Raw genomic sequence first — 25453 nt, 5'->3', positions numbered from 1 at the left:
GTAAGCACATACCATAATAGTGAGCAGTTACTTCTCTGATGTTGGTTTTTTTCCCATGAAACAGTATGATCTCAGCTGGGCAAATGGGTAAATTTAATACCACAAGAATACCAACTGGCACAGAGCCAAGCCTTGAATACAAGACCATAGTCCATATATGGAACAAGCACAGCAGTGATAGTGCCAGAGCAGATAGATTGAACTGAAGCGTTGGCAAGCTCGTTCCTGCGAATACCAACATGGACGGGTATCCAGAAAAACTGGATAGAAGTAGATGTAGAAGAGAAATGGACCAATTGGTTTTGAATATCAGCAAGGACAGGGTGTGAACCAACATAAAGCAATTACAGGGCCCATAGAGAACTAAGTGAGTCAGTATAAATAGTGCAGATTCAGTACTGTTTAGCTTCTATGTGATCCAGGGCAAGAGAAATGGCGTACAGTTCAGCAGTGAACACAGAAGCCATAGTGGGGATTCTGCATGCAGCCAATGAACCACAACAAACTATGACAGAGCCCACACAGTCACCTGATTTTAAACCATCTGTATAAATAGGAATGGAAAAATTATTCAAAAGGTGTTCAAGCAAATAGCAGACTGTATTTCTAATCAGGAGTGTCTGCTTTTCTCAGATGACTTAAAGACAGGTCACATTTGGAGACTGTAAGAAACCATAGTGGAATGGGCTGACCAGTGGATACAGCAATGTTATCCAAGGACAGACCCAATTCACCCAACTGTGCCTGGATATGAAGGCCAAAAGGAGCAACAGTAGATCATATGTTCTGAAAGAGTATGGCCCACTGAGGAAGAAAAACACAACCCCAGGTGGGATGCTTTGGTAAGGAACAAAGTTTTGAAGCATTTAGTAATGCATATCAATCCACTCCTCAAGTGTTGGAAGGGAGGACATGGAGAATGTTCAGTGCTCTTGTACATATGACCCATAACTGCTTGATTTGTGGTATAAAGGTCAGCTTACAGTCAAAGATAATCCCCAAGAACTTCACTGATACAAAGTTCAGGATCAGGATGAATACCCTGTTGGCACCAAAAAGTGCATGCAAACAGTTTTAGAGAGAGAGAGAAGTTAAAGCCATTTGCTGTGGTCCAATTCAGTAAACGATTGAGGGCAGTCTGTAGCTGCCACTCAATGTACCTCATGTTCAATGACTGACATGAGATGTGAAAGTTATCAACAAAGAGCCTGTTTGCAACAGTAAGAGGTAGTTTTTAAGTGATGACATTAATCTTTATACTGAAAAGTGTGACACTCAAAACACATCCCTGAGGGACTCCAAGTTCCTGTAGAAAAGAATTGGAAAGTGTTGAACCCACACAAACTGGGAATCTCCCGTCCATTAAAATTTTTTTAATAAAAATGGGCAAATGGCTATGTAACCCATATATATGGAGGTCTGACAAAATGCCATACCTCCACATTGTATCATAACCCTTCTCAATGTCGAAGAATATTGATACAAGATGACATTTGGGAAAGGCTTCTCTGATTGATGTTTCAAGTCAAATCAAGTGGTCCATAGTGGAGAGCTGTCATTGAAATCCACACTGGGTGTGCGAGAAGAGGTTGTTTGATTCCAGGAAACAAACAAGACGAGCATTAACCATCCTTTCTAAGGTTTTACAGAGACAGCTCGTCAAAGCAATTGGATGGAAGTTGGAAGGAATCTTTGGATCTTTCCCAGGCTTAGAGAAAGGTAGAACAATAGCCTGGTGCCAGGCATCAGGAAAAATGTTCTCCTGACAGATCTGGTTAAACACAATCAGAAGAATAGCAAGAGAAGCAGAAGATAGATGGAGCAGCATGTCATAGTGTATATCATCAGGTCCAATCGATATACTGCCAGACCGATGAAGAGCCAGTTTGATTCCACCAGTGTAGGGACGATTATAGTCACAGAGACAATCAGCTTGAAAGAAAAGAGGTGATTGCTCTGCCCAAGTCTTGATGGCTAAGAAGGTGGAAGAAGAAGTAGAAGTGTTAGATACCTGCCAAAAGCTTTCACCTTGAGTATCAGCTACTTCCTGGCCATCAGAGAGCAAGATCAAGAGGAGAACAGAATTATATTGCCCACTGACCTTTTGAATCTTGTCCCATATGACTTTGGAACTGATCGTAAAAGATATGCCAGTTGTGAACTTAATCCAAGATTCCTTCTGGCTTTGATCTCTTACCCACCGAACACGTGCATGAGCCTGTTGGAAAAGGATGTGGTTCGAGTGTGGGATATCTACGGAAAGTATCCCAGGGCCCATTTTTGAGCCTTCTGTGCCATGTGGCAGGCAGGATTCCACCATGGACGAGGATATTGTGAAAAACGTGTGTAGTTTTAGGAATACACTGAGCAGCTGCTTGTATAATAGTCAGTTACTGCTGCCACACAGTTGTTTATTGATGGCTTACAGATGATGGCAGGATCAAGTTCTGCAAGAGCAGTGAAAGAGGGCCAGTTTCCAGCTTCCACTGAAGCACACAGGTCAGGTGGCATCGACCACGTCCAGCCTCTCTCAAGATTATAGGAAAATTATCACTGTCTTGTGGATTACTGTCAACCCTCCATGAAAAATGGAATAATAATGAAGGGGAGCAAATTGAGAGATCAATAGCAGAAAAGGACTGACTAGGTGCATGGAAATAAGTAGAAGAACCAGTATTAAAAAGAGAAATGTTGTGATCAGAGAGCATATGCTCTACAGAGCAACCCCTCCTATCAATATCAGCACTTCTCCAGAGAGGATGATGTCCAATAAACGGCAACTGTTCAATGAGAGCATCAAGGTCTGATTGATCATATGTCTCTCCAGGCAACAGGTAAAAAGAACAAACAGTGATGGTATTACCCAAGGAAACAGAGATGGCTATGGCCTCCAAGGGTGTGTCGAATGGCAAAGACAGGGTGGGCACATGCTGATCAACCAACAGTGCCACCCCTCCATGCACTTGTCCATCACACAGCCTGTCATTTCTGTACAAAGAAAAGTGCCAAAAGGTAACTGTATCAGCAGGTTTCAGAAATGTTTCCTGTAAGGAAAGACAAACAGAATGGAAGGAAGCAATCGATGTCATCCAGATTAGAACGTAAACCTTGACAGTTCCATTGTATCAGGGTGGCCATTTTTATTTACATGTAGGCAAATTGGGTGGAGAACACTTCTGTTTATGACCACATCTTTTTTCCTCACTGTCCTTATTCGACCTCCATGTCAATTGGGTCAATTGGGCAGGTCTTTGCTGTTGGAAGAGGATTCCAGTGACTGAGAATGTGAGCAAATTATTGTTTTGCATATTGTAGGGGGGGGGGGGGTTAAAGAAGATGTATCCAAGGAAATGCTTGAACATGGAACCAAAGGATGTGGATGTTGGAGTTTGTTGGAATGTATGTAATAGACAGAGATAGGTGTTGAAGTTGATTCATCAACTTTTTTAACCATGGAGGTCAAAAGACATTTCATTTGTTTGAGAACGATTCTTTTGGACACACAGAGAGATCTGTCTGCACTCCTACTGTAGTTGTGGAATGAAGTGCAGCAGCATATGCCTGAGATGAGGTGGTGGACAGCAATTTTCGAGCCTCAGAATAAGTAATGTTATGAATTGTTTTTAAATGCCGTACCTCTTTTTCTTCCAACCATTTAGAGCAAGAATGAAAGTAGTACAGGTGAGAGCCATTGCAATTGATGCATCATGATTCTTGCTGCTGCAACAAGCACCTGTCAAGGAACCACGACATGACATCTTCAAGTGACCGAACTGCTGACACTGGAAACAGAGAGGGTTTGGAATGTATGGCCAAACTCTGCAATTAAGATAACCTGCCTTGATGGTGGCAGGTGAACATGGTGATGTAAATGTGAGAATGAGGACATTGGTCGACACCATAATTCCATCTTTGCAAGTGAAGATACAATTCACTGCAGAAATTCCTTGGGTGGAAAAACCAGTGAGAATCTCAGACTCTGGGATGTTCTTCAAATCCCTCTCAACAATAACTCCTCATGATGAATTCAAAGTAGCATGAGGTGTAACCTCAAAAGGTACATCTCCAATCGCCTTTGAATGCAAGAGGAGTTCACTGTGTTGAGATGTGGATAATTCCAACTAATATATCACCAGATTGAAGCTTCTTTAGTGACTTTAGAGAGCCAGCAAGTTCCTCTAGTCCCTTCTTAATGAATAAGGGAGATATTTGCCCTAAAGGTTTGTCTGAAAGGGAATGTAGTATAAGAAAACAGGGTACAACAGGTGTTACAGATGTTGAAGATTGCTGCTCACAATCTTCAAGATGTGGTCATTTAACCATGAACTGTTTTTCACCATTTTATTTGAGTTTTTTTTTGAGGATCCATAATAAAAAACGGAACATTTCTGTGCCCACTGACACCACCCACCATGGAGCCCTACAAGGTGACTCACTACAATGCCAAACAAGGACACTGCAGCAATGCCAAGGTTTTGTGAGCACTATTACCCAAACACCAGCAACAGATACAATGTCCACAACACCTGTTGAGAACATCCAACACTGGTACTTGGTTGATCCTAGCCCGAGTGGGCCAGCCGATTGACTCAAGGGAGGCCACCCCAAGGCTGCCGTCTTCAGGAATTCAGGGCCAAAGTGGTGTATTAGGGTTGGATTTTTCAACCACCAGGATCCTCTCCTCCCCTTAACAGGTTGCCACACATGACAAACACGTGGGTGGAAGTTTAGATCCCAGAGGAGGTAAACTGAAAGAACATAACCTTCCCTGGGAGGTCCCCTCACCATGTACAGGAATATAAATTAGGAGAGCAAGATGTGGGTGCTCAAGCTCACAATATCCCACATCTGTATCACACTTCACTGCTTGCAGACAGTTGTGGGAAAGTGACTACTGTCCACAGTAAAAATAAAAAAAATTAATTGAAATGAGAATAAGAAAATAAGGTACTACCATCTGGGGGTAAGTTGAAAACTTACCTATTGAAGTTAGCATTCCAGCCCCCAATATGGTAGAAAGGCACTGATTGATAGCAAAGTAAATGAATTATACTAATACTAACATGAACCATTCCATGCAGTCATGTGAGTAAATTAGTATAGCTCCCAACCACCACCCAGTAGATTTATTAAATCTACTGTGACTATCATGCTTTGAACATGCCTTTATATGTGGCAAGATGTACATCTACATAAAGTAGTGCCAAGTTTTTAAATGACTTTATTCATAACTAAAAATAGTTATTAGAAATTTTAAATCTGTTTGTTTGTTTTTAATTTTGCACAAAGCTTTGCGAGGGCTATCTGCACTAGCTGCCCCTAACTTAAAAGTGTAAGACTAGGGAAAGGCAGCTAGTCATCACCACCCACTGCCAAGTCTTGAGCTACTCTTTTACCAATGAATAGTGGGATTGACCATAACATTACAATGCACCCATGGTTGAAAGGACAAGCATGTTTGGTGTGATGGGGATTAGAACCTTCGACCCTCAGATTACGAGTTGAGTGCTTTAACCACCTGGCCATGCCAGGTTGAAATGTTAAGCACAATTTCTCTAATTTCATTTCTTTACAATTATTTTTTACATTCTTATATTTGTAAAGTTTAATAATTTTATTTAAAATTTTATTTATTAAATCCATGAACTATTAATTTTACAAATTTTATAATATCTGAATAATTTTGAAGTTATATTGCTTCTAACCAGAAGGGTGTGGTATATTAGTGTTGTTTACAAAATCTGCTGGTTTATTCTCTTTTAATAGTAGATTTAAGTTTGGTTCACTAGTAATAATGAAGTTTAGTAAACATCCCTGGAAAACTACAAGAAAAGTAACAACAGAAAAAAAAGTCACATGTTTATAAAAAATGTACAAGTTTAAAAATGCCTTTAAAATTAATAAGTAATTACCTCTAGGTCTTAAATTCTGAAGACTTTGTATTATAACATGGCTAAATGAAGATGTGAGATACTATAAACAAAGCATACAAATTATTATTAACCCACTTACCAGTATACAACAATTCTCTCTTTACGGGATCAGATTCTTGTTGTTGACAAATGACTTCTAACAGACATTCTATTATCCATAGAGCTTGTGGGTTATTCTGTACAGATACTGCAGAATTTGCTGCTTGTTCTTCAATGAAAACCAAAAGTTAGATACACTAACTTGTATAGTAATAATTTTGACAAATGAATACACAAATGCAATATCCTTGCTATCATAGTTCCCATACCTTGGTTAAAATTAAATTTCACAACTTTTTTCCAGATCTTCTCTTGTCAGTGTTATCTATGCTTGTAATATAATTCAACTATTACCTACAATAAAATGTGAAACTAAAAAGCAGTCTTAAATAAGGTCTAATAAAGATAAAACAAGGTGTGTATAACAAGTCAGTTTGCTTGAATGTCATTTTGTAGAGGTTCAATACGGCCAGTTATGCTTTACTTGCATTATTAATACTTTATTAGAACATATAAAACAAAATGTATCCATTTGGTCATGACACTGCATACTGATCAAAATTTTTACTTACATTAAATCACAAAATCATTATTAGTCTAAACATCACTTCAGATTTTCATAATAATGAATATTATTTATTTTTGACTTTTTAACATAGAGAAGGAACATTTTTATTGTTGCCAAATTGAATATTTGTTAAAAAAGTACACTTCTCATAGGTCAAATATTCAGTTAAATAATATTTTCCAATATGTGTAAATGAATAAACAATGGTATATTTAAAATTTATAGCAACTAACTCAAACAGGGCAATTACCAAAAGTTCCAATAACTACACATACTGGAAATCATCCAGCTCACAGTTAGTTATTTTTGCATACATGTTAAAACAATACATACCAAATTCATCTATATCAAAAGTACTGAATTCTTCAAAGTAACTTGACCATATATTTATCAATCAATCATGTCAAGAAAAGTATTTTTTTGTTTATATAAATTCTGTTTGTTCACAAGACTGCCAAGATATACTTACAAATAACTAACTTGTAAATTTTAATTATACATACAAGATACTTCTTAACTCAGACCTGGTGATAAAATACCCACAATATTTACAGTTGGACTAATCCTGTGCCATCAAGCTGCACAACCATATTCTCAGAAGTTATAGTAACTGACACAAAATGTTACTGTACACAAGTATGTTTGTTACTGGCACTGATAGTTTATTGATAAACAGTGATTCATAAACATAATAAAAAGTATTTTATGTATAGATTGTAGTACACGTTTCAACAGATCACTGTTCTTTCTTTTTTGTTACATAAACAAATACTCAGACAGTGATACTGCATAATAGCATTACCACAATTTTCATTTTCTTCTTATATCATGTTGCTTATTACATTAATAAACTTTTACAAATTAAAATTTTTACCAAAAGTACTCATTATATTTATCCTGGAATGTCTCTTAAATTTGTACATAATTACAAACACGTCACTCATATTTAAACATATCATTACACAATCTTCATAGTAATATCTTGATCTCAAGAGCAAATCGTGGTCTGAAAGCCCAAAGTTTTAAAACAATACCAAAATTATGAACCAGCTTCTGTCACACTGCATAAAATCATCTCTACTTTCAGTTTTGTTCTCTCCTGCCCTTAGAATCCTGTTTGTTGCTTGATAAATACTGGAACAAACTTCTAGGAATTTGTTGAATAAAACTTTTGAAAAAAAGTGATAAAGTGCTATGATTACTAAATACAGTTACCTTCTAGGAAGATCTGGGATAGCACCCCATGAAATTTTATTCAACGAAGAAAATTGTGAAATCTGATACATTTCCTGGATCAACATGATGCTGAATTTGGCTTGGATCCAGTAAGTCAAGCAACCACAGTGCACTACAGAAAGCTACTATTTTGACAAGCATGAGATTTTTTTAATAATGTATTTAAATATGAAAACAGACATAGGTGTACAAGTTTTACACTCAATAAGTAAGTGTTGGTACCACTGCAAACAGTAAATTTTCCTAAGATATTACTCAGCCATGCAATGAACAAAATTATAAGTTAGGTTAACAGGATGTATTCAGTTATTCACTGGCACATGTTTAACTATTACAAGAAAGACTCATAGATAACAAATATCCTTGTATTCCTGGACACTTTTAGATGTGCCATATTATTAGTTCTGTCAATTATGTAATCTGTACTTCATTATCTTTCTAATTAACTTCCAATAATTGTTATCTCCAAATTACTGACATTCTACACTGCTTTATACAGGTTTTCATTAACTGAAAATGATGATATTACATCTACATCTTGGAGATACTACCTGTCAACAACTCCAGTACAAGCTATACTATGCATCATGATGTTGTAAACTACATAAAATGCTAAATTATGAGTACTTCATTTTGTATTGAATTAAAACAAAATTACTATACTGTATAATCAGTACACTTATTTTTGATAAGTAACTGTATAAATATAAGTACAGATATTAAATGTTAAAAAAAAAGAGAAATGCAGAATTGTTCTATCTCTGAATTGTCAGACTTTACTGAAATAATCAAACTATTTGATTTAAGTTAAATTTTTTTCCTATACAAGTATGTCAATCACATAGTGTACCCAGGATATATGATCCTTCTATAACTACCAACATGGGAAATTTTTATTAATACAATAAGATCTGTTATATAAAAAAATCATCATAAATACACTTTCAGTATTAGAAAATTATAACTTCCAATATGGTACTTACCATATGGAGGACAGACCAATGCAAGGGAATAAAAGAACCCCAGAAAGCATCCCAAAATATCCCTAACAATGAGTGAAATAGATCCAAAGATCAGAAGAGTACAGTGATTCATAACTCTAATATTTGTTTAAAATAATAGTAGGAAGTTAAGTCAATCAGTCTGATGACAGACCAACTCCACAACATCATAAGTGGTATAAGGAGGTCTAGGCATCACGGAAGGCGATAGATCAACTCCAGTGGTTGTGGAAATTGTAACAGGAGATCACATCTCCCATGAAAAATACAGATCTACTCTATATGTTATGGAAAATAATAAAAGGAAGCCATGTCAACCTGTCAGGTGATGAATCAACTCCATGGTAGTGTAAATAGTATAAGGACGGCATGTCATCTTGTAAAGTGACAGAACAGCTCCAGTGACTGTGTAAACAGTATACAAAAGCCATGTCATCCAGTAAGGTGATTTATCACCTCAAGTGATTGTATAAATAGCATCAGGAGATGATGTCTTCTTGTAACAAGATGGATCAACTCCATGTATTATGATCAGGAGATGAACCAATTCCTGTGGAGGCCAGCACACCTATACTAGCAGACCACCACCACCAATCTACTCTCAACTAAATTGTTATAGACAACTTTTCTGTGGAACTCATTCAAGATGATGCTTCCATGGTCAACCACCTCAATGACTACAAACTGGAAAGTGGTAAGGACTCTCATACTCCACTCAAGGAACAAGGATGAGAATGTGCTAGAGGGTCCACAAGAATGTCACCAATGAAGAAAATGCAATAAGCAACCACAAATTTGTATTTTGAAAATTGGACCATACCAAGTTATCCACTCAAAGCATAGAACAGGTATGGGCAGCTATCCTCTTCTACTTTACCTATGCATACCACCCATGGAAACATGGAACAAGGTATTGAAGAAAAAAGGTAGGGATAAGTATGCCAAACAGACCACAAAGCAGACCCAATTAAGAAGGGAAAAGATCATGAAGTGAGGAATATTGCCAGGAAATTAAAAGACAACTGAGTAAACCTCAGAGGGTAGCTATACATGTAATATAACAACCTAGGGTTCTGATCAGAGACAGAAGTCCACTAGGAAACAGAAGGAAGAGTAATAGGAGAAAAGAAAGAACAACCCTCACAAGATGCAGCAGTATTAGGGAGAAAGGAACAATCAGAATAAGGGAGAAGATAGGTAGAGTGATTAAGGGTATGTGAAACATTAATGGCAAACAAAATCAGACTGGTGACATCCACAGGCCAAGAGAAGAAAACAGGTCTTAAGGGACAGATGAAACAAGGAGCATTGGGAAAACAGTTCAAACAGCAGTAAGATTATGGCATGGAAGAACTTGTTAATGTCTCAATCTGGATGGGCAGGATGTCTTTGAATCTGGATAGGATACATGAGCACAGTGAGAAAAGGGAAAGTAAAAACCTTCCAGTATCTGGAAAAATAAAAGGTATGGGAGAAGACTACCTGATACTGAGAAAGTGAGGAGGCCAAAGACCCACAATTGAAGAGCCAGGCAAGAAATTCCACCACCTGAGCCCCAGAATGTCTATTTGCAAGAAATTCCCTGTTAGTAAATCAACAACAGAAGATTTTCTACATGATCTAGTATACTTCCATGAAAGATGAACATACTGAAGTAGTTAAGAATGAAGCAACTCTATGCCAAGGACCAGATCATAACCAGACAAAACGATGCAGGATGGCAGATTGGAACACAAACTGAATGAAATGAGGTTGATAAAGAAGGAAAGAAACAGTAGAAGAAGAGCAGGTGGTGAGAGGAACTGACATTGTAACTTCTGAGACCAAGGTTGTGCTAGTCAACAGTGTGCAATTAGGAAGATTCAACAAGAAAAAGTGTGTACAAGAGAAAAGAAACAACTGAATGGGAGGGTATATGTAAAAGTATTTATGAAACTAATCCTGGCTAAATTATTGACAGTCAGAGCCTGTGGATGAAGTACAGGTGACCAAAAGATGGGCAACTTGGTATCAAGGCCCACAAAAGTGCATCCAACTGGAAAGAACTCAACAGAAGACAAAAGGTCCCAGAAAATGAGCAGATCTAATGATTTCTCTACAGTATAGATTTGATGCAATGGGTGGTACCTTAATGACAATAAGTACTCAGAGTTAAAAGAATGGGTAATGGCTGTGTTTGTTTGAAATTAAGCACAAAGCGACACAATGGATTATTTGTGTTCTGCCCACTAGAGGTATCAAAACCTGGTTTCTAGTGGTGTGAGTCACAGACATAGTACTGTGCCACTGAGAGGGCCTGTAATGGTTGTGAGAATGAAAGAAAGGAAACAAAAACAGGTGGAAAGGAAGGCTGTAATCAAGACAAATGGGTCACTAAGGTTGAGAGGGTGGACTACTGGTGAGCTGATGTTGTGCATTGCTTGATGTTGTCAGAGGCAACATCAAAAGACAATGTCTGAAAAAAAAAAAGAAAGATGCAAGTACCTGAGATAAGTGAAGGGTAAACTGACAAAAACTGATCCCAACCTATAAGGTCCCACCAACAAAGAAAACACGTATGTAACACAAGGCCCAAGAACAACATATGGGTGAATGTGGAGGACAAAATGTAAAGGGTAGCAGTTGAAAATAACTCAAGATTTTTGTGAAGAGCCTCCAAGACCAGATGTATGGTAGAAATATACCCAAGAAGGGTAATAAGGGTAATACAAAGGTGAGAATATTGAACATGTGTGGGACTAACATTAGAGTCTGGACTGAGAAACACAGCAACAATAATAAATTAACAGAAAATGTCTTAAAGTATGAATAAAAAAAAGAACCACTTCATGTGAAAATCAAATTGTGTGTCACTGAGAAGCATTAAGCACAAAATAAAACATCTGTATTCATGAGATGCCAAATCAGAAGTTAGGTTTGGTAGAGGAGTGGGTCTAGAGGGAATCATATACGTCATGTGAGCACACTATGATTCTATTGATTAATAGATGATGCATGACAACTTGCATGAGAGATGTGTTGAAAGTTACTAATCCCAACATGAGGGGAACAAGGCTTGCAGCATGCATAAAGGAAATGTTCACATATAGAGATCATTACTGAATGAGAACAGCTAACCCTGGGAAAGAGTTAAGTACTGTACTGGAAACCTAGTTACAGGTTTAAGTAATCTATTACGAATGATTTCATACACCAAACCAAACAACAGTAACAAAAAACTGATGTAGATAAAATGACATTTATGCAAAAAAATATGTATACTGACATGTTAAATGCACTATAACTGACCTTTATACTGTTTTTTGGTGTCAACTATAATTTACTTTTTCCCATTCATACCAAAGAAACATCACTAAGTCGTATGAAATTCACTGACTTTTCCTGGTTCTTGTGTGTAAAATGAAATTATCTAATATTGTCCTGGGCAGAAAGGCAAAATATAAAACTTACTGACTTTTCCCACTTTCACTGACCTATGTAAAACAATCTTGCACACATAAAAAACTAGATTCTCAAAAGCACATTGGTTAAGTACATTACACTAAAAAAAAAAATCTGAGCCTCACCATAATAACACAACCAACCATTTTTCTATTCAATGACTGTACTATTTAAAAATAACCTTAAAACACAGTTATAACATCTAAAGCAAACCACTTCCTTATTGCTTTCCATAATCAATCTAATGTAAAAGAACAATTGTTTCAACAATTCAATTGCATCGAAATCTAGATGATGTTACCAGCAACCTGAAAAGGTAAGTCTTCACCTGGCTTAAAACATGAAAACCCAAATTGTTCTAGAGTTGCTTGAGGTGTGCAGAAAATTAATGCATATAATGTGGCAATATCTTATACACAGAAAATATTTAAATCAATTATCAGTATTCATTTCTCTGTCATACGATACACCTGCAATCTGAATTGCCCATTTTAAACATTTTCTTTCTAACCTCATGATTTCTTGAGAGTCCAGTTAATTAGATACTAGAGATACTGACAAACCAAAATATACATTTAAAACCTCAAATTTTCTTGTTTTGCTAAGATACAAAAAATATGCATATCATGCTTACATGAAACACTCCTCAAATGTCATTCTGTCTTTCACAAAATGTCCATAGTTCACAGAAGAATGATTTTTTTATATCTCCTTTTGAAATCAAGAAAGTAAAATTTAAATAATAATAAAATTTGAATCAAATTACATTTTTATGCAAAGTTTAAAATAAGATTAAAAACGTTATAGCACATGGTGTACTATGAAACCGATATGATAAATTATAAGACTTTCACAATAATTTAAAATATGATAAATATTATAAACTTTCATAAAAATACAGCATATTCTAAAGATTGCTGACAACCAATCTACAAAATGTATATATTACACTCCATTTAAATTTACTCATTACATACCATTTGAAGCAGGAAGTGTTTGTAAATTTCTTTCAGCAGACATATTTTGATGGTCATGTGATTGCAATGTTCCAATACTGGCCGCCTAAAAAAGACTAGTAATTGATATTATGTAAGACAATTTCATTTTACAAACTCAGCTGCAAATAACTCTTCACTGAATATAATAAAACTCTTCATTTCTATTTCTGAACAAAGAACACAAAAACTAAAGAGAAAATACTTTTTATAAATACAAACACAGGTAGATCTGGCAACTTTATCTCATTAACTTGATATTAATTTAAAAATGTTTCAAGCACATTAATTGCAGCATTTATATTCTCAACAAAAATGCAAGATTTAAAATAAAAATATTAAGCACCTCTAGCCACTTGATGCACTAAAAATTTAACAAATTTAAACTAAAATCACAGATGATTTAAGATTTCTTTTATCCATGATCCAGTGACTAGTTTCAAGAATATGAGTGTGTAACAGACAATCTGTTAAAAGTGAAGCTTAAACTCATGAAACTTCTTTCACCTTAACTTTAAATGACTGTCACTGTACAAAACTCCTTGTCTTTTATACAGTCATTGTACTTAAGATTTTAAACTACTGCAACTGCACATTCACTTACATCACTTTCTGTACCTGTATACACTTTTATTCTGAACTAGAAATAATGAGGAAGATTGCCACACAATGTAAAAGTATGGCAAAATTACTTTTGATTGGTTGGGAGAAATATATAAGTTAGCAATGTTCTGTAACAAGTAGTAAAGATTTATAGAGCAGAAAAGAAATAGTAGTGATCACATAACTGCCATTATTGGAATAATTCCACTTGAAAGAAGTAAGTGAGACACAGATATATTTATTCATTATACAAGTGTCCTCTTCCATGTTAGATTACATTATAAATGGATATCCACAAAATTTCAGAACCAGAGGATGAAATGATCTTGGATAACAATGATGAGGGTAAAGTATAAATCTTCCTTGCCCAAAATTTTATTTTGAATAGATACTCATTTCTCTTTACCACCAAAAGTTATCAACTCATGCGTATTACACTATAGTAATAAAGACATAACTATGGAATCTAATCAGTGAAGGACTACAGTTGGACTACTTGATCTGCATCAGGAAGAGGGAAGGAAAAGTAAATGTGGAAATGACAGTTGTAAAAATAAGGTGAGACAAGTGCAACTGAAATAAATAAAAACCTGTAGCTGGGAATCCTGAACAAGAGATCATAACATAACCATATGGTGGAAAATGACAGTAATATCACTGACTAACAGTGACTAAAGTCATTATGACAGTATTATATGACTCCTGTAAATTATAGTTAAGAACTTTGGAAGATGTCATAAAACATGGGAGAATGAATGTACAATCAAGTTAATCCATGAAACTGATGTTGAGATTATTTCCTTTTGTAAAAGACATTAAGACAGTTAAAAACAAGCTCGATATGAATGCAGTGCAAAGGCCTAAAAATGACCTTAAGTGATACTGGACAAAAGCTATATATTGGTTTAAACAATGGAAACAGAAAATGAAACATGCACTAGAAGTACAAGGTCTATTAAAAGAAAATCAAACAAAGGATAACTGTAATGAAAATTCTCAATTATAAATTTAAAATTTTTTATTCTTTCATATTAAAGAAAATTAAGGAAAGAAAACCTACATGACAAATAATAATAAATTAAAACAACAGATATTAAAGTAATGGTAAGTCTAATGAAAAACATCTCAAGTCCAGCAGTGCTTGGGAAAGAATGAGTCTATGTTCATGTAGAAGATATCCTACAGGTGGACGGCTATAATTTAACGGCTATTACATCACAGGTGAGAGATTAGTTCAAGCCTTATGGCATGCATAGAAAGTTAAATGACAATGTATGTAAAGTAATAGTTCATAATGATGTAGGCAAAAGAATAGTATTTCTCATATTAAAATCTTTAAAACAGATTATGTGATCAGTATATAAAAACTGAAAGTCCAAGTAGGCATCAACAGTCTAACAATCAAGCTGGTTGTTAGTTATTGTTCATCTTTGAAAGTGAAGCAAGTAGTAGATGATAATTCAATGAAAGCTGCGTTTCTTTTGATTTCTAACTGTGTAGGTGTAATGGCAAAACTAACCAGATGTAGCTACTTAGCTGGCATTTAACCCACAATTATGCAAGTAACCCTCATACTCCTCTCATATTTTAACAGTTGTATGACTAAGGGCTCTGCACAGATAGGAAATCACATTACATCCAAGAACTCAGTGTCTGCTTTACATTATTCATGACAGTCTGTAATGTATACCACTTGTATATAACTAACCTCTACATCTAAACACAGATGCATTTATTTTAGTGGTTCTCTAATGTCACTAACAGGAGAAAACTGAAATTACTGCATTTTTCTCCCTGAGCCCGAACCAAAACTTCTATGCATTAATATTCTCTTTAATGACTAACAAATTGCTCATTCCTGCTTGTGATGCCAACAGGATAAGTAATCTAATCTAGATTATTATTATCTTGTCCAGGTGAAAACAGCCAAATGTTTAATGTGTTTATAAAATTATTTTGAAAATCTAAAAACAAAACTAATATATTTGTAACTCAATCTACATGATCTAATCCATATTTGTAACATTACAATATGTAAATATACTTTTAGCAATGTATAAAGTAACTCATTTAGTGCTCAAAAAACTTAAAAGAATTTTATTATGGACATATCTGTTTTTGAATTTTTGGTCCATTTTTAATGATAAAAATTCCAAAGAATACAATGCATTTCAAAAGATAATTTTTCACTTTGAAAGTTTTCTAAAAATTCAGAATTTTGACTGAATTAAAACTTCCACTGCTTTGATAAAAACAAACAACATTATTCATTCAGAGCTGTAAGCAAATGCTGCTCTCTTTAGATAAGTTTTCTAAACAGTGTTGTTACAGTGTGTAACCACTTACTTAATGACTATACAATTAGAATTTATATGCCCAGTGGGGTTACAATCACAATTAGTCCTGACTAAATAGACTAGGAAAATCTAATATAATAATACTCAGTTTTTGTCTGTCCCAAAAATGCACATACACCTTAGTAGTTAAATGTCCATGTGTACACTCTTCAACAGAGGTAAACAGAAGGTGGGTGTAAACAAACTGTGGTAGATGCTTGTACACCAACATATTAAAAGTTTATAAAAGTTCTTAAAAGGGTCTAATGTTAGGTCACAGAATAATGTTATTAGTTTATTTATTTATGGTATTAAACACTGTAAAGTTTAAACCTAACTGAACAAAAGCAAAAATTGTACACCTTATAGTGTTATTTTACATCTTTACTGAATATAGATCATATACAATAAAGGCTTTAAAATATTAAGCCCAAGAAAATTAGAATTCTAGAATTATGTGTACCTGATTACAATTATTTTGTATTATTCTAGAAGACCTGTACTGTTGCAACAAAGATACTAATTTGACTACAAATGTTTTATTGGTCTCTGGTAATAATAATTAACAGATTTTAATACTTAGCATCTGTTATATTCCAAAACAAATATATGTAAACAATTCAGTCACTTTATCCCCCATGACAACACTTCTATACAAATTCTCCCAAGAAGAGAGCTTTAATAAATAATGATACCACATTTTAGAGTTATGATAATCCAATAACATAAAAATATAATATAACAACAGAATTCAAGTTAAAACAAATAATACATCTAAATGAACCCCTTCAGGTATAAGAACTTAACCTTATTATGAACAAGGATGGGATTCCAGTCTAACACAAAAGCTAGAATTCCAGTCTAACACAAAAGCTGGAATTAGGCAGTATACAATAATCAAAAGTCAGTACACATCCCACACAAGCAAAATAGCTGGAACACCTTAAGGATGTAACTGCTTGATATTATATCAAGCATTATGCTGTAAACTCAGTAAGCTTGTCACAATTGTCAAGTGAAATGTAAGATAACATATGTGGAGTCTGTCACAAACTCAAACTTAGCAATGGGTAAACAATGCAATTAAACATTATTACAAGAAGAGCTACCTCTATTCTTAATGAAGACAAAAGCTCAAAAGCAAAAAAAAATTCAGAAAACAAACAAGTGCAATTTAAAAACTGCTGCATGTACTAAAACAAATAACCTCTATAGAAAGACATTCAATACACATCGAAAACATAGTCTTCACTGAGTAAGTCAATGTGGTATGAAATACAAAAACTGAAATATTTGCATCAGAAAAAAATACCTAAAAACAGAAAAATTACTATCTGGCAAATTTTAATAGCCTTAAAAATTGCAGATCAAATTTTTTAAATGATTTAACATTCTATCACCAAAAGCTATAGAAAACAAGGGCTCATTTGGCCCATAAATGCTGCCCACACATAATCATTTTTTCAGAAAATTAAAAATGCAAACTGATTTTTTACTTCTAAGAAAATTAACAATTTCCCCTTAACCCCTTTCATGACCCACTCAAGAAAATTCTTGGACCCTCCATGTTTCAAAAACATATTTGCCCAAGCAAGTTAGTGGCAAACCATTTTCACCTTATTTATTTATTTGCATGTCACCATGTAATACAATCTATGCTTACTAGATGGCACTGGAAATGATGTTTCTTCTGGTCTTTATCAGATTTATTCTGAATTATGTAACATAATCACTGAAGAAAAGCATTCCTCTTCTTTATTATAGTTTCCTTGAAAAAATATATCACATATAAATCCAGATACATATAATTTAATTATCCAGCAGATTTTTTGCATAAACATAATAACAGATCATAAAAGAACTTGTTTCATTAATACATATGCTATCAAAAAGTTATAGACAAAAACCTGATGTTTTTGAGTTCATTTCCAAATATAGCATGACATTGAAGGGGTTTAAAATGCAGGCTTCCACTGCCGCCATTCTGTAAGTAAAACTGCCTTAACTGGGGCTTGGGCTATCTTTTTGCATGTCTTGAACTTGTGTTTCTCATTTTAATTTTCATTACCTTCAGAACAAGCACAAAGCAATCATAAACATTTAATTTATCCTACTTATCAAGTAAGATCTCCTCTAAATCTGATTTTATCATGATAATGTCAAGAGATCTTAACCCATCCCTATCATTGCAGTGAAAAACAACCCTCCAATTCTTGGTGTCACCCTAATACTAGTAACCACTATTAGTAGTACCAGTATAGCAGCAGTGACAGCTATAAAGTACTAGTTATTACAATAAGGTGATATTTCACAACTTATTCATAGTATATACATTTAATTCTACAATTAACGACAATAATTTCTTACCGTTATTATGTTATTGTCTTTACAAGTAATCAAAAGCACTTTTCACGAAAACCCTTACACCAACTCTTATCTTAACGATTCTGTTTACTCAGATAACAATTTTGTTGTAGACTGAATGGTTTTGGTTTTCGCTAACGTAATATAGCATGTTTACTTATATATTACGTAATTATAATATTAAATAAATTAGTAAACATAAATTTCTTACAACTGTTTAGAAATCATTGAAACAACACTAAACATTTGATATTTCAATTATGTTAGTGTGACATATAACAAAAATATAATAACTTTTATACAAAAAATGTATCATTCAGTTACTGATTTTATTTTATAAAATAAATTAATTAAGGAAGTTCTGCCTTCCAAATTAGCATAGATTATCGCATTACAAACTATTAGCTATTTACTTTACATACAGAAAAAAGAATTATTCTAGCTTTCGTCAGGGAGAGTATTGCAGTAACATATAAGATCCGGATTTAAAAGACAAGAGACGGTAGGAGCCTTTTCTGGCAGAGTTGACACTGTTTCTTTGTTATGATTAACAACTGCTGTGAATAAGAAAGGTCAGGAGGTAACATTATTGACTGGACAAAGAAATCGAGTTTATTCATTTAATTCAGGCTTGTTTTCTTAGGTTAGTTTTTTCTTGGAAATCTGTAGGCGTAGTTTTAGTTGAAAATCGACAGAATAGGTCGACAAATGTCTATTACGAGAGAAAACCCTGGAACTAACCACAATTCAGTTATAGCTATTGCCTTTACTTGTGAGAAAGTAAACATGCAAAATTGTCGTTTTGTTTGTTTCATTATAAAAAGTGTATTTGATTTTTTAAACTAATCCTATCTAATTATTTCACAAACTCTAAGAAAACTCAATCAAGTTATCAAACACAGATTACTCAACTTATTTTCTGAACGAATTTGCTATTATTAGTAGATTTAGCTATCGAATACCTATCAAGGAATCAGTTTAACCTGAAAATACTACAACTAGATAGGAAGAGAAAATTTAGTTCTGCAATATTAGGATTTATTACAGTATTTCTGTACTGATAAGATGTATACTTGATCTATTGTGGTGATAAATAGTTTAATTTTGTGTGTGTTTGTGTGATTAGAATGGCATTTTATGGAATTCTCGTGACCAATAAGGAAACTTAAGCAATGATAGAAAGATGATTGTATGAAAAAGATGTCGAAATTGGGAAAAGTCTTCTCCTAGACATGGAACTTTCACCAACGCTGCTGAAAGTCTACGACATTGATCAGCCTCCAACCACTGACTCAAGGAGATTTGCTCTCATCTTGCACACCCAGGCCACTTGAACAGATAGTAACCTTAATGACTTATCTCAGCAGAAGCGAAGCACACATGATTGAGGATTGTTGAAGCAGAATAGTATCTGGTGAATTTAAGCTAACATTGGGAGGTCTCTATCAAACTCCTAGATTCTCGCTATCAGAGTGCAGTAGATCTAGCTCTGGTTTAGACCACCATCTATTAATAAACAGAGGCTGTACATGCCACTGGTGAATGATTTCCATCAGTCAAAATTGTGTCTTTGGCAAATAAGACTATTACCCCTGGGAAAAGGAATCTTTCAGAGTTGAAAGGTTTGCCACAACATCAGTAACATTTCATAATATTTTTGGTTGTGCAGGTACGTTTGACGAGTAACCACGAGTATCTTTTCACACTTTTAGTGGTTGAGTCTAAGTTAAGTATAGTGTGGCAGAACCCGCACATGAAATGAACAGTTTCTTGTCCACAAATGAAGCAAAAATTGCTCAGATGATGATCTGTTCAACAAGGGATGAAGTCTTTGAGTTGCTTTGTAATTATGGATAATTGATTATCCAACTCGTTGCTGAAATAGTTGAAGAGTTAGTGAACAAAGTGAAATTATTGGATATTAGCAGCAGTATTATGTTTGTATCTACCATACCATAACGAGGCTACTGGCAAATCTGAGGCTTCTGTTTGACGAATGTGTTGGCAAACAGCAAAAGTAACTTGATTGGTCAATTTTGTGAAATTTAAGTAAGCCACAAATGTGTGGGGGCTGATACTGTCGGATACTTTTTATTGGTTGTTTCAGTTCCATGTTCTTTCTGATGTATCTCCAAAACCTCTTTACTTCTTTTTTCATTGTTAGCAGTTATTATAGTGATTACTTTCAATTAGAGTTTGGAGTTTGATGAAATATTCTCTGTTATTAATTATTACAGTGGCATTCCGTTTGTATGGTGGTATAAATACTATGGTGTTGTTTTCTTTTAATTTTTAGAGTAGTTTTTATGATATGGTGGTATAATAGTGAGTCTTTAATGGCTTTTTAGACCGTTTACTTTAATATTATTCTGAGTTATTTTTTTGATAGGCCATAAGTGTTTGTTGTAGTAGATATGTTTAAAGTGGGTGTTTGTGTGTGTGTGTGTGTTAAGGCAAAGTTTAGTCCTTTATATAGTGCATTTTCTTCAAAATTTTCAATGGTTATTTATTTATGTTTATTAGAGTGTGTGTGTATTTTCTTGTAGTAAAGCCACATTGAGTTATCTGCTGAATCCACCGAGGGGAATCGAATCTCTGATTTTAGCGTTCTAAATCCGAAGACTTACTTGTTAAAGTGCAATTAGGTATGTTTATAATATTTGAGGACTTCTTGTTTTTAGAAGTTATGAGTTAATTTATTTTCTGTATACAATTTCTTTAGTATTCATTTTTTTTATTTTGTTATTGTTAAGTACAGAGCTACATAACGGGTTATCTGTAATGTGCCCACCACGGGTATTTAAATATGGTTATTAGTGTTTTGAGCCCTCAGACTTACCAATGAGTCAGGGAAAGGCTCCTTATTATTTGTGCTCATATGAAGTTTGAATAGCTGGATATATTTTGATAACGTCTATATAGCTTGTTGTATCATTTAACGTCAACATAGATCATTAATGTTATTCTGCAACTTGTGTTTATTTATATGGTGATATTTAGTCCTAAATTGTAGTATAGCTTTATTAGGTTTAGTAGCTAGTCTTTGACATTGTCGGGTGTTGATAAGTAATTTAAATTCAAATATTTTAAAAACTACCTTATGTTCTTTATTTTCATGGAGTAAGGTGAGGTGATTATTTATTTAAACTCATTTACAGTTAACCTTTTGCAAGCTTCTTACAAATTCTAGGGCCATGCTACGAATAAATTTGTTGTGACCATATAACTAATCATTGTCTTGGTTATTAGGCTCCATAATAACATCACTCTAGCTATTAATCGGTAATTTCTATAACAAGCTATTAATTAACTTTGCCCTACATTTCATCTGCTAACTTGTCACTGTCTTCACAAATGTGGATTCGATCCTGAGTCTTTATTTGATAGAAGTATGGTGCATTGTCCATTAAAACTTGAATCACTTAACCATTTTAATATTTTTCGAGAGAAATATTCACGATTTACTGACTTCTTTTCAAGGTTATTGACCGAGTGTGTTATCCTTAAAGTTATAAATAGAGCTATTGAAGATTTGAATTTATTAGAAAGAAGTATTGTAGCATAAAATGTGTCAAAGGTAACAACAGTAGTAATTTCTCATTATGTAAACAAGAAGGTGTCCTAAGGGATTGACACTCTGTTGTTGAGAAGAGATTGGTCCTCAGACACGTGAATAGGGTGTGCCTTTAAAGAGAAAGTGTGTGCCGATGTTGTATATATTTTAACACTTTTTTGTGTAGGGGGATTTTAAACTGATACAGAAATGTGAAGTTTATAGCTTATTTGTTTGAGAGATATTTTTGTACATGTAACGTCTGGAGTTTCGAATTACTTACTCTGCATTTATTTACACTTTTTGGTTCGAAGCTTCACTGTGAACCTGAAATGTATAGAGAGATTTAATAAAAAAAATCATTTTCTTTCTGTAATAATAAATGAGCACTTTAAACACTTGCTGCTGCTTGATATTTAGTTTGGATTATGTTTCGTTTACATTTCATCTTATTTTCATTCTCTTTGTGTTACGTTCAGTCAAAGTCGGCAAAAATCAGCATTTGTTGTTGTGTGGACAAGATATGATTTCCTTTACTGGAGCATTAAATGGATTTGCAAACTTGTGTCTCTTGAGATATATCTCTATTGCACAGGTCATCTTAAAAACTAAGTCAAACTAAGAGAGGACAAAGGTTTCAACCTTGGAAGAAAGCTCATATATTTCTCCTACATTGCATCATCTCGTGATATAACTTCTGTCAGACGTACAGTTGTGTTTCCTATCCATTTACTTTGAATAAAATCACTGAATCTGAAAATACCACAGAAGAAGCCAGCTCTTTATGGAAGTAGAGGATATCATTGATTTTTTAAAAAATAAATTGTGGTTTTAAAATTTCACTTTATTTTAAGAAGAGTGTGTAAAGACAACTTTTAAGGATCAAATTAATTCTTTTTGTCCGTATGTTATGCTAAAGTTATTCAAGGTTGGGTTTGTTCGTTTTTCAACTTTTATGAAAACCTATACAAACATTATCTTTGCAAAGTTATCTCAGTTTTGGACTGACAGACGAAAGTAAAAGCAGCTAGTCAACAATACTTGCTGCCTACTCTTGTACTATACTAACTTAATATTTATGGTCTGACCTTCATTATTGTAATGCATGAATGAATATAAAGTGAAAAATACGATTTTGCGAAACAAGAGACACGAGCCATGATATTCTTACTCCATAAAGTTAATCACTGGGCCATCCCCCCATAGACATATGTGGCGTATTCTCAGACGAACTGATTTGCATGCAAATATTAGCAAGCTCCACTTAATATCGGGAAGACTGACAAGGAAATCTGAACCTGAAAACTCGAGTGAGTTTCAAGTTTAGCGAGAAATAATCAGACTGGACACGTCAAAATATTTTTTTATTATTATTATAACATTACAAAAACAAAGTCCTTGCCTAGAGGATAGTCACATCTAATAGATTAGCGAATAAATCTGCAGCTCTCTGTCTTTCGAGATGGATCTCTGTGAAAAAAATTGTTTTAAAAAACACGCAGAACTGAGCGAGAACCAAAATTTTAATCTTTCAAGAAACTTCGTATCTTTCTCTTAGGTGGCTACACTACACGGGCCTGGCATGGCCAAGCGCGTAAGGCGTGCGACTCGTAATCTAAGGGTCGCGGGTTCGCACCCGCGTCGCGCCAAACATGCTTGCCCTCCCAGCCGTGGGGGCGTTATAAAGTTACGGTCAATCCCACTATTCGTTGGTAAAAGAGTAGCCCAAGAGTTGGCGGTGGGTGGTGATGACTAGCTGCCTTCCCTCTAGTCTTACACTGCTAAATTAGGGACGGCTAGCACAGATAGCCCTCGAGTAGCTTTGTGCGAAATTCCAAAACAAACAAACAAACTACACCACACGACTTATCACTCTTTCATTGGAACACACAAACGACATCCGCTAGACCATAAAAAGGACTCATACACACTTTCGTAAGCAAAGTGATATCTGCTATGAAAAGAAAGAAAAGCAACTAGAAATAACGAATTTTCACGATTTTCTGAACCATATATTTTATGTCAAAAAACCGATAGAAACAAGCTAAACAGAAAAATGCCTACGTTATTAAAGTGTTGGGAAAACAGACAATGCACTCGCATATCGCACACACACATCCTTTATATTGTCTAAATTTATCTTATCGAAATTCATAAATTTACATTAAAACCAATATATCCAAGAGATAAATTATTATGTCTAGACATAGATTTCTGTTTAAATTATTAGTAGTTACTCTTAAACCAACATTTTGTCTTTCAGGTGTGTTCTGTGGATTTACACTGCTCAAAATCGGGTTTCGACACCCGTATTAGCTATAGCACGAACAAACAATTTAGGTGTGTATATAGTTTAGTGATAGACTTTCTGTAAGATCAGTGGTTGTGTTCATTTTCATCCTCAAGTTTTTTTACATTGTTTGTTTGTAGTTAAGCACAAAGCTATACAATGAGCTATCTGGCTGTGCCAAACACGGGCATTGAAACCTCATTTTTACTATATTAAGCCCGTAGACTTACTCCTGAATCATTGGGAACATCTACTTACTGCAAGAGCTGTGAGTAACACCGTTATAAATAATGCGCGCTACTTAGCACCACTATTTTTCTAGGAACAACGCTACTTTTAAAATTTTATAGTGATAGCAAATCAAATTAGCGTCGCTTCATTTTCCGTCTATGCAAAGCGTTACTCGCATTATTTTTAACCGAAAATATAAATCATAATTATATGCATATTATTATATTTTGTATAATTGTATAATTTTATTTGTTTGTTTTTGAATTTCACGCAAAGCTACTCGAGAGCTATCTGAGCTAGCCGTCACTAACTTAGCAGTGTAAAACTAGAGGGAAGGCAATTAGTCATCACTGCCCACCGCCATCTTTTGGGTTACTCTTTTATCAACGAATAGCGGGATTGGTAGGACATTATAACGCCCCCACGGCTGAAAGGGCGAGCATGTTTGATGGGATGGAGTTTCGAATCCGTGACCCTCATAATGCGAGTAAAGCTCCCTGACCACCTAGTTATGTCGAGCCGTGACATGAGAGGGGAGACAAAAGACAAACCTGATGTTCTATTTTTACACGCCTCTGTGTTTGAATTCCATATGGACAGATTTAGCGGAATATGAAAAAACAAACAAAAATCATCAGTAATTTATGTCGTTTTTATCACTAGTTGTAGGCCTATTGATGTTTAACATTGATCTGTTAGGTTATTTTATTTCCATTACTTTAATACTTGATATGTAGCATTTTACTTTGATAACACTTGTCATATGTGTTTATTTAAAATCTGTTTTTATTACTCATCTTCGTAAATATATAACGAACACAAATTATTATTAATCTGATTATGAAAACCTTGTATGATTTTTA

General features: G+C 34.5%; 1 protein-coding gene across 4 annotated transcripts in view; it reads right to left on the bottom strand.

Annotated features, from left to right (window-relative positions):
• Positions 1-18638, bottom strand: part of LOC143250786 (eukaryotic translation initiation factor 2-alpha kinase 1-like) — a 74059-nt gene extending 55421 nt beyond the window's left edge. For 3 of the 4 annotated variants that reach the window (XM_076501767.1, XM_076501769.1, XM_076501770.1), the window contains exons 1-3: positions 18520-18638; positions 13196-13280; positions 6013-6141 (exon numbers count right to left, since the gene is read on the bottom strand). In XM_076501767.1, coding sequence (XP_076357882.1) covers positions 6013-6141; positions 13196-13238 — 172 coding nt within the window. In that variant the 5' untranslated portion in view covers positions 13239-13280; positions 18520-18638. Of the gene's footprint in view, positions 1-6012; positions 6142-13195; positions 13281-17815; positions 17921-18519 lie in introns of all 4 variants that reach the window. The other variant, XM_076501768.1, reaches the window with a different exon arrangement.
• Between the last annotated feature and the right edge of the window lie 6815 nt (positions 18639-25453).

This window comes from Tachypleus tridentatus, chromosome 5 (assembly GCF_004210375.1).
Source record: "Tachypleus tridentatus isolate NWPU-2018 chromosome 5, ASM421037v1, whole genome shotgun sequence".
In the NCBI taxonomy this organism is placed as follows: domain Eukaryota; kingdom Metazoa; phylum Arthropoda; class Merostomata; order Xiphosura; family Limulidae; genus Tachypleus; species Tachypleus tridentatus.
Note: the sequence above shows the minus strand (reverse complement) of the source record. Positions and strands in the feature narration are given on the sequence as shown.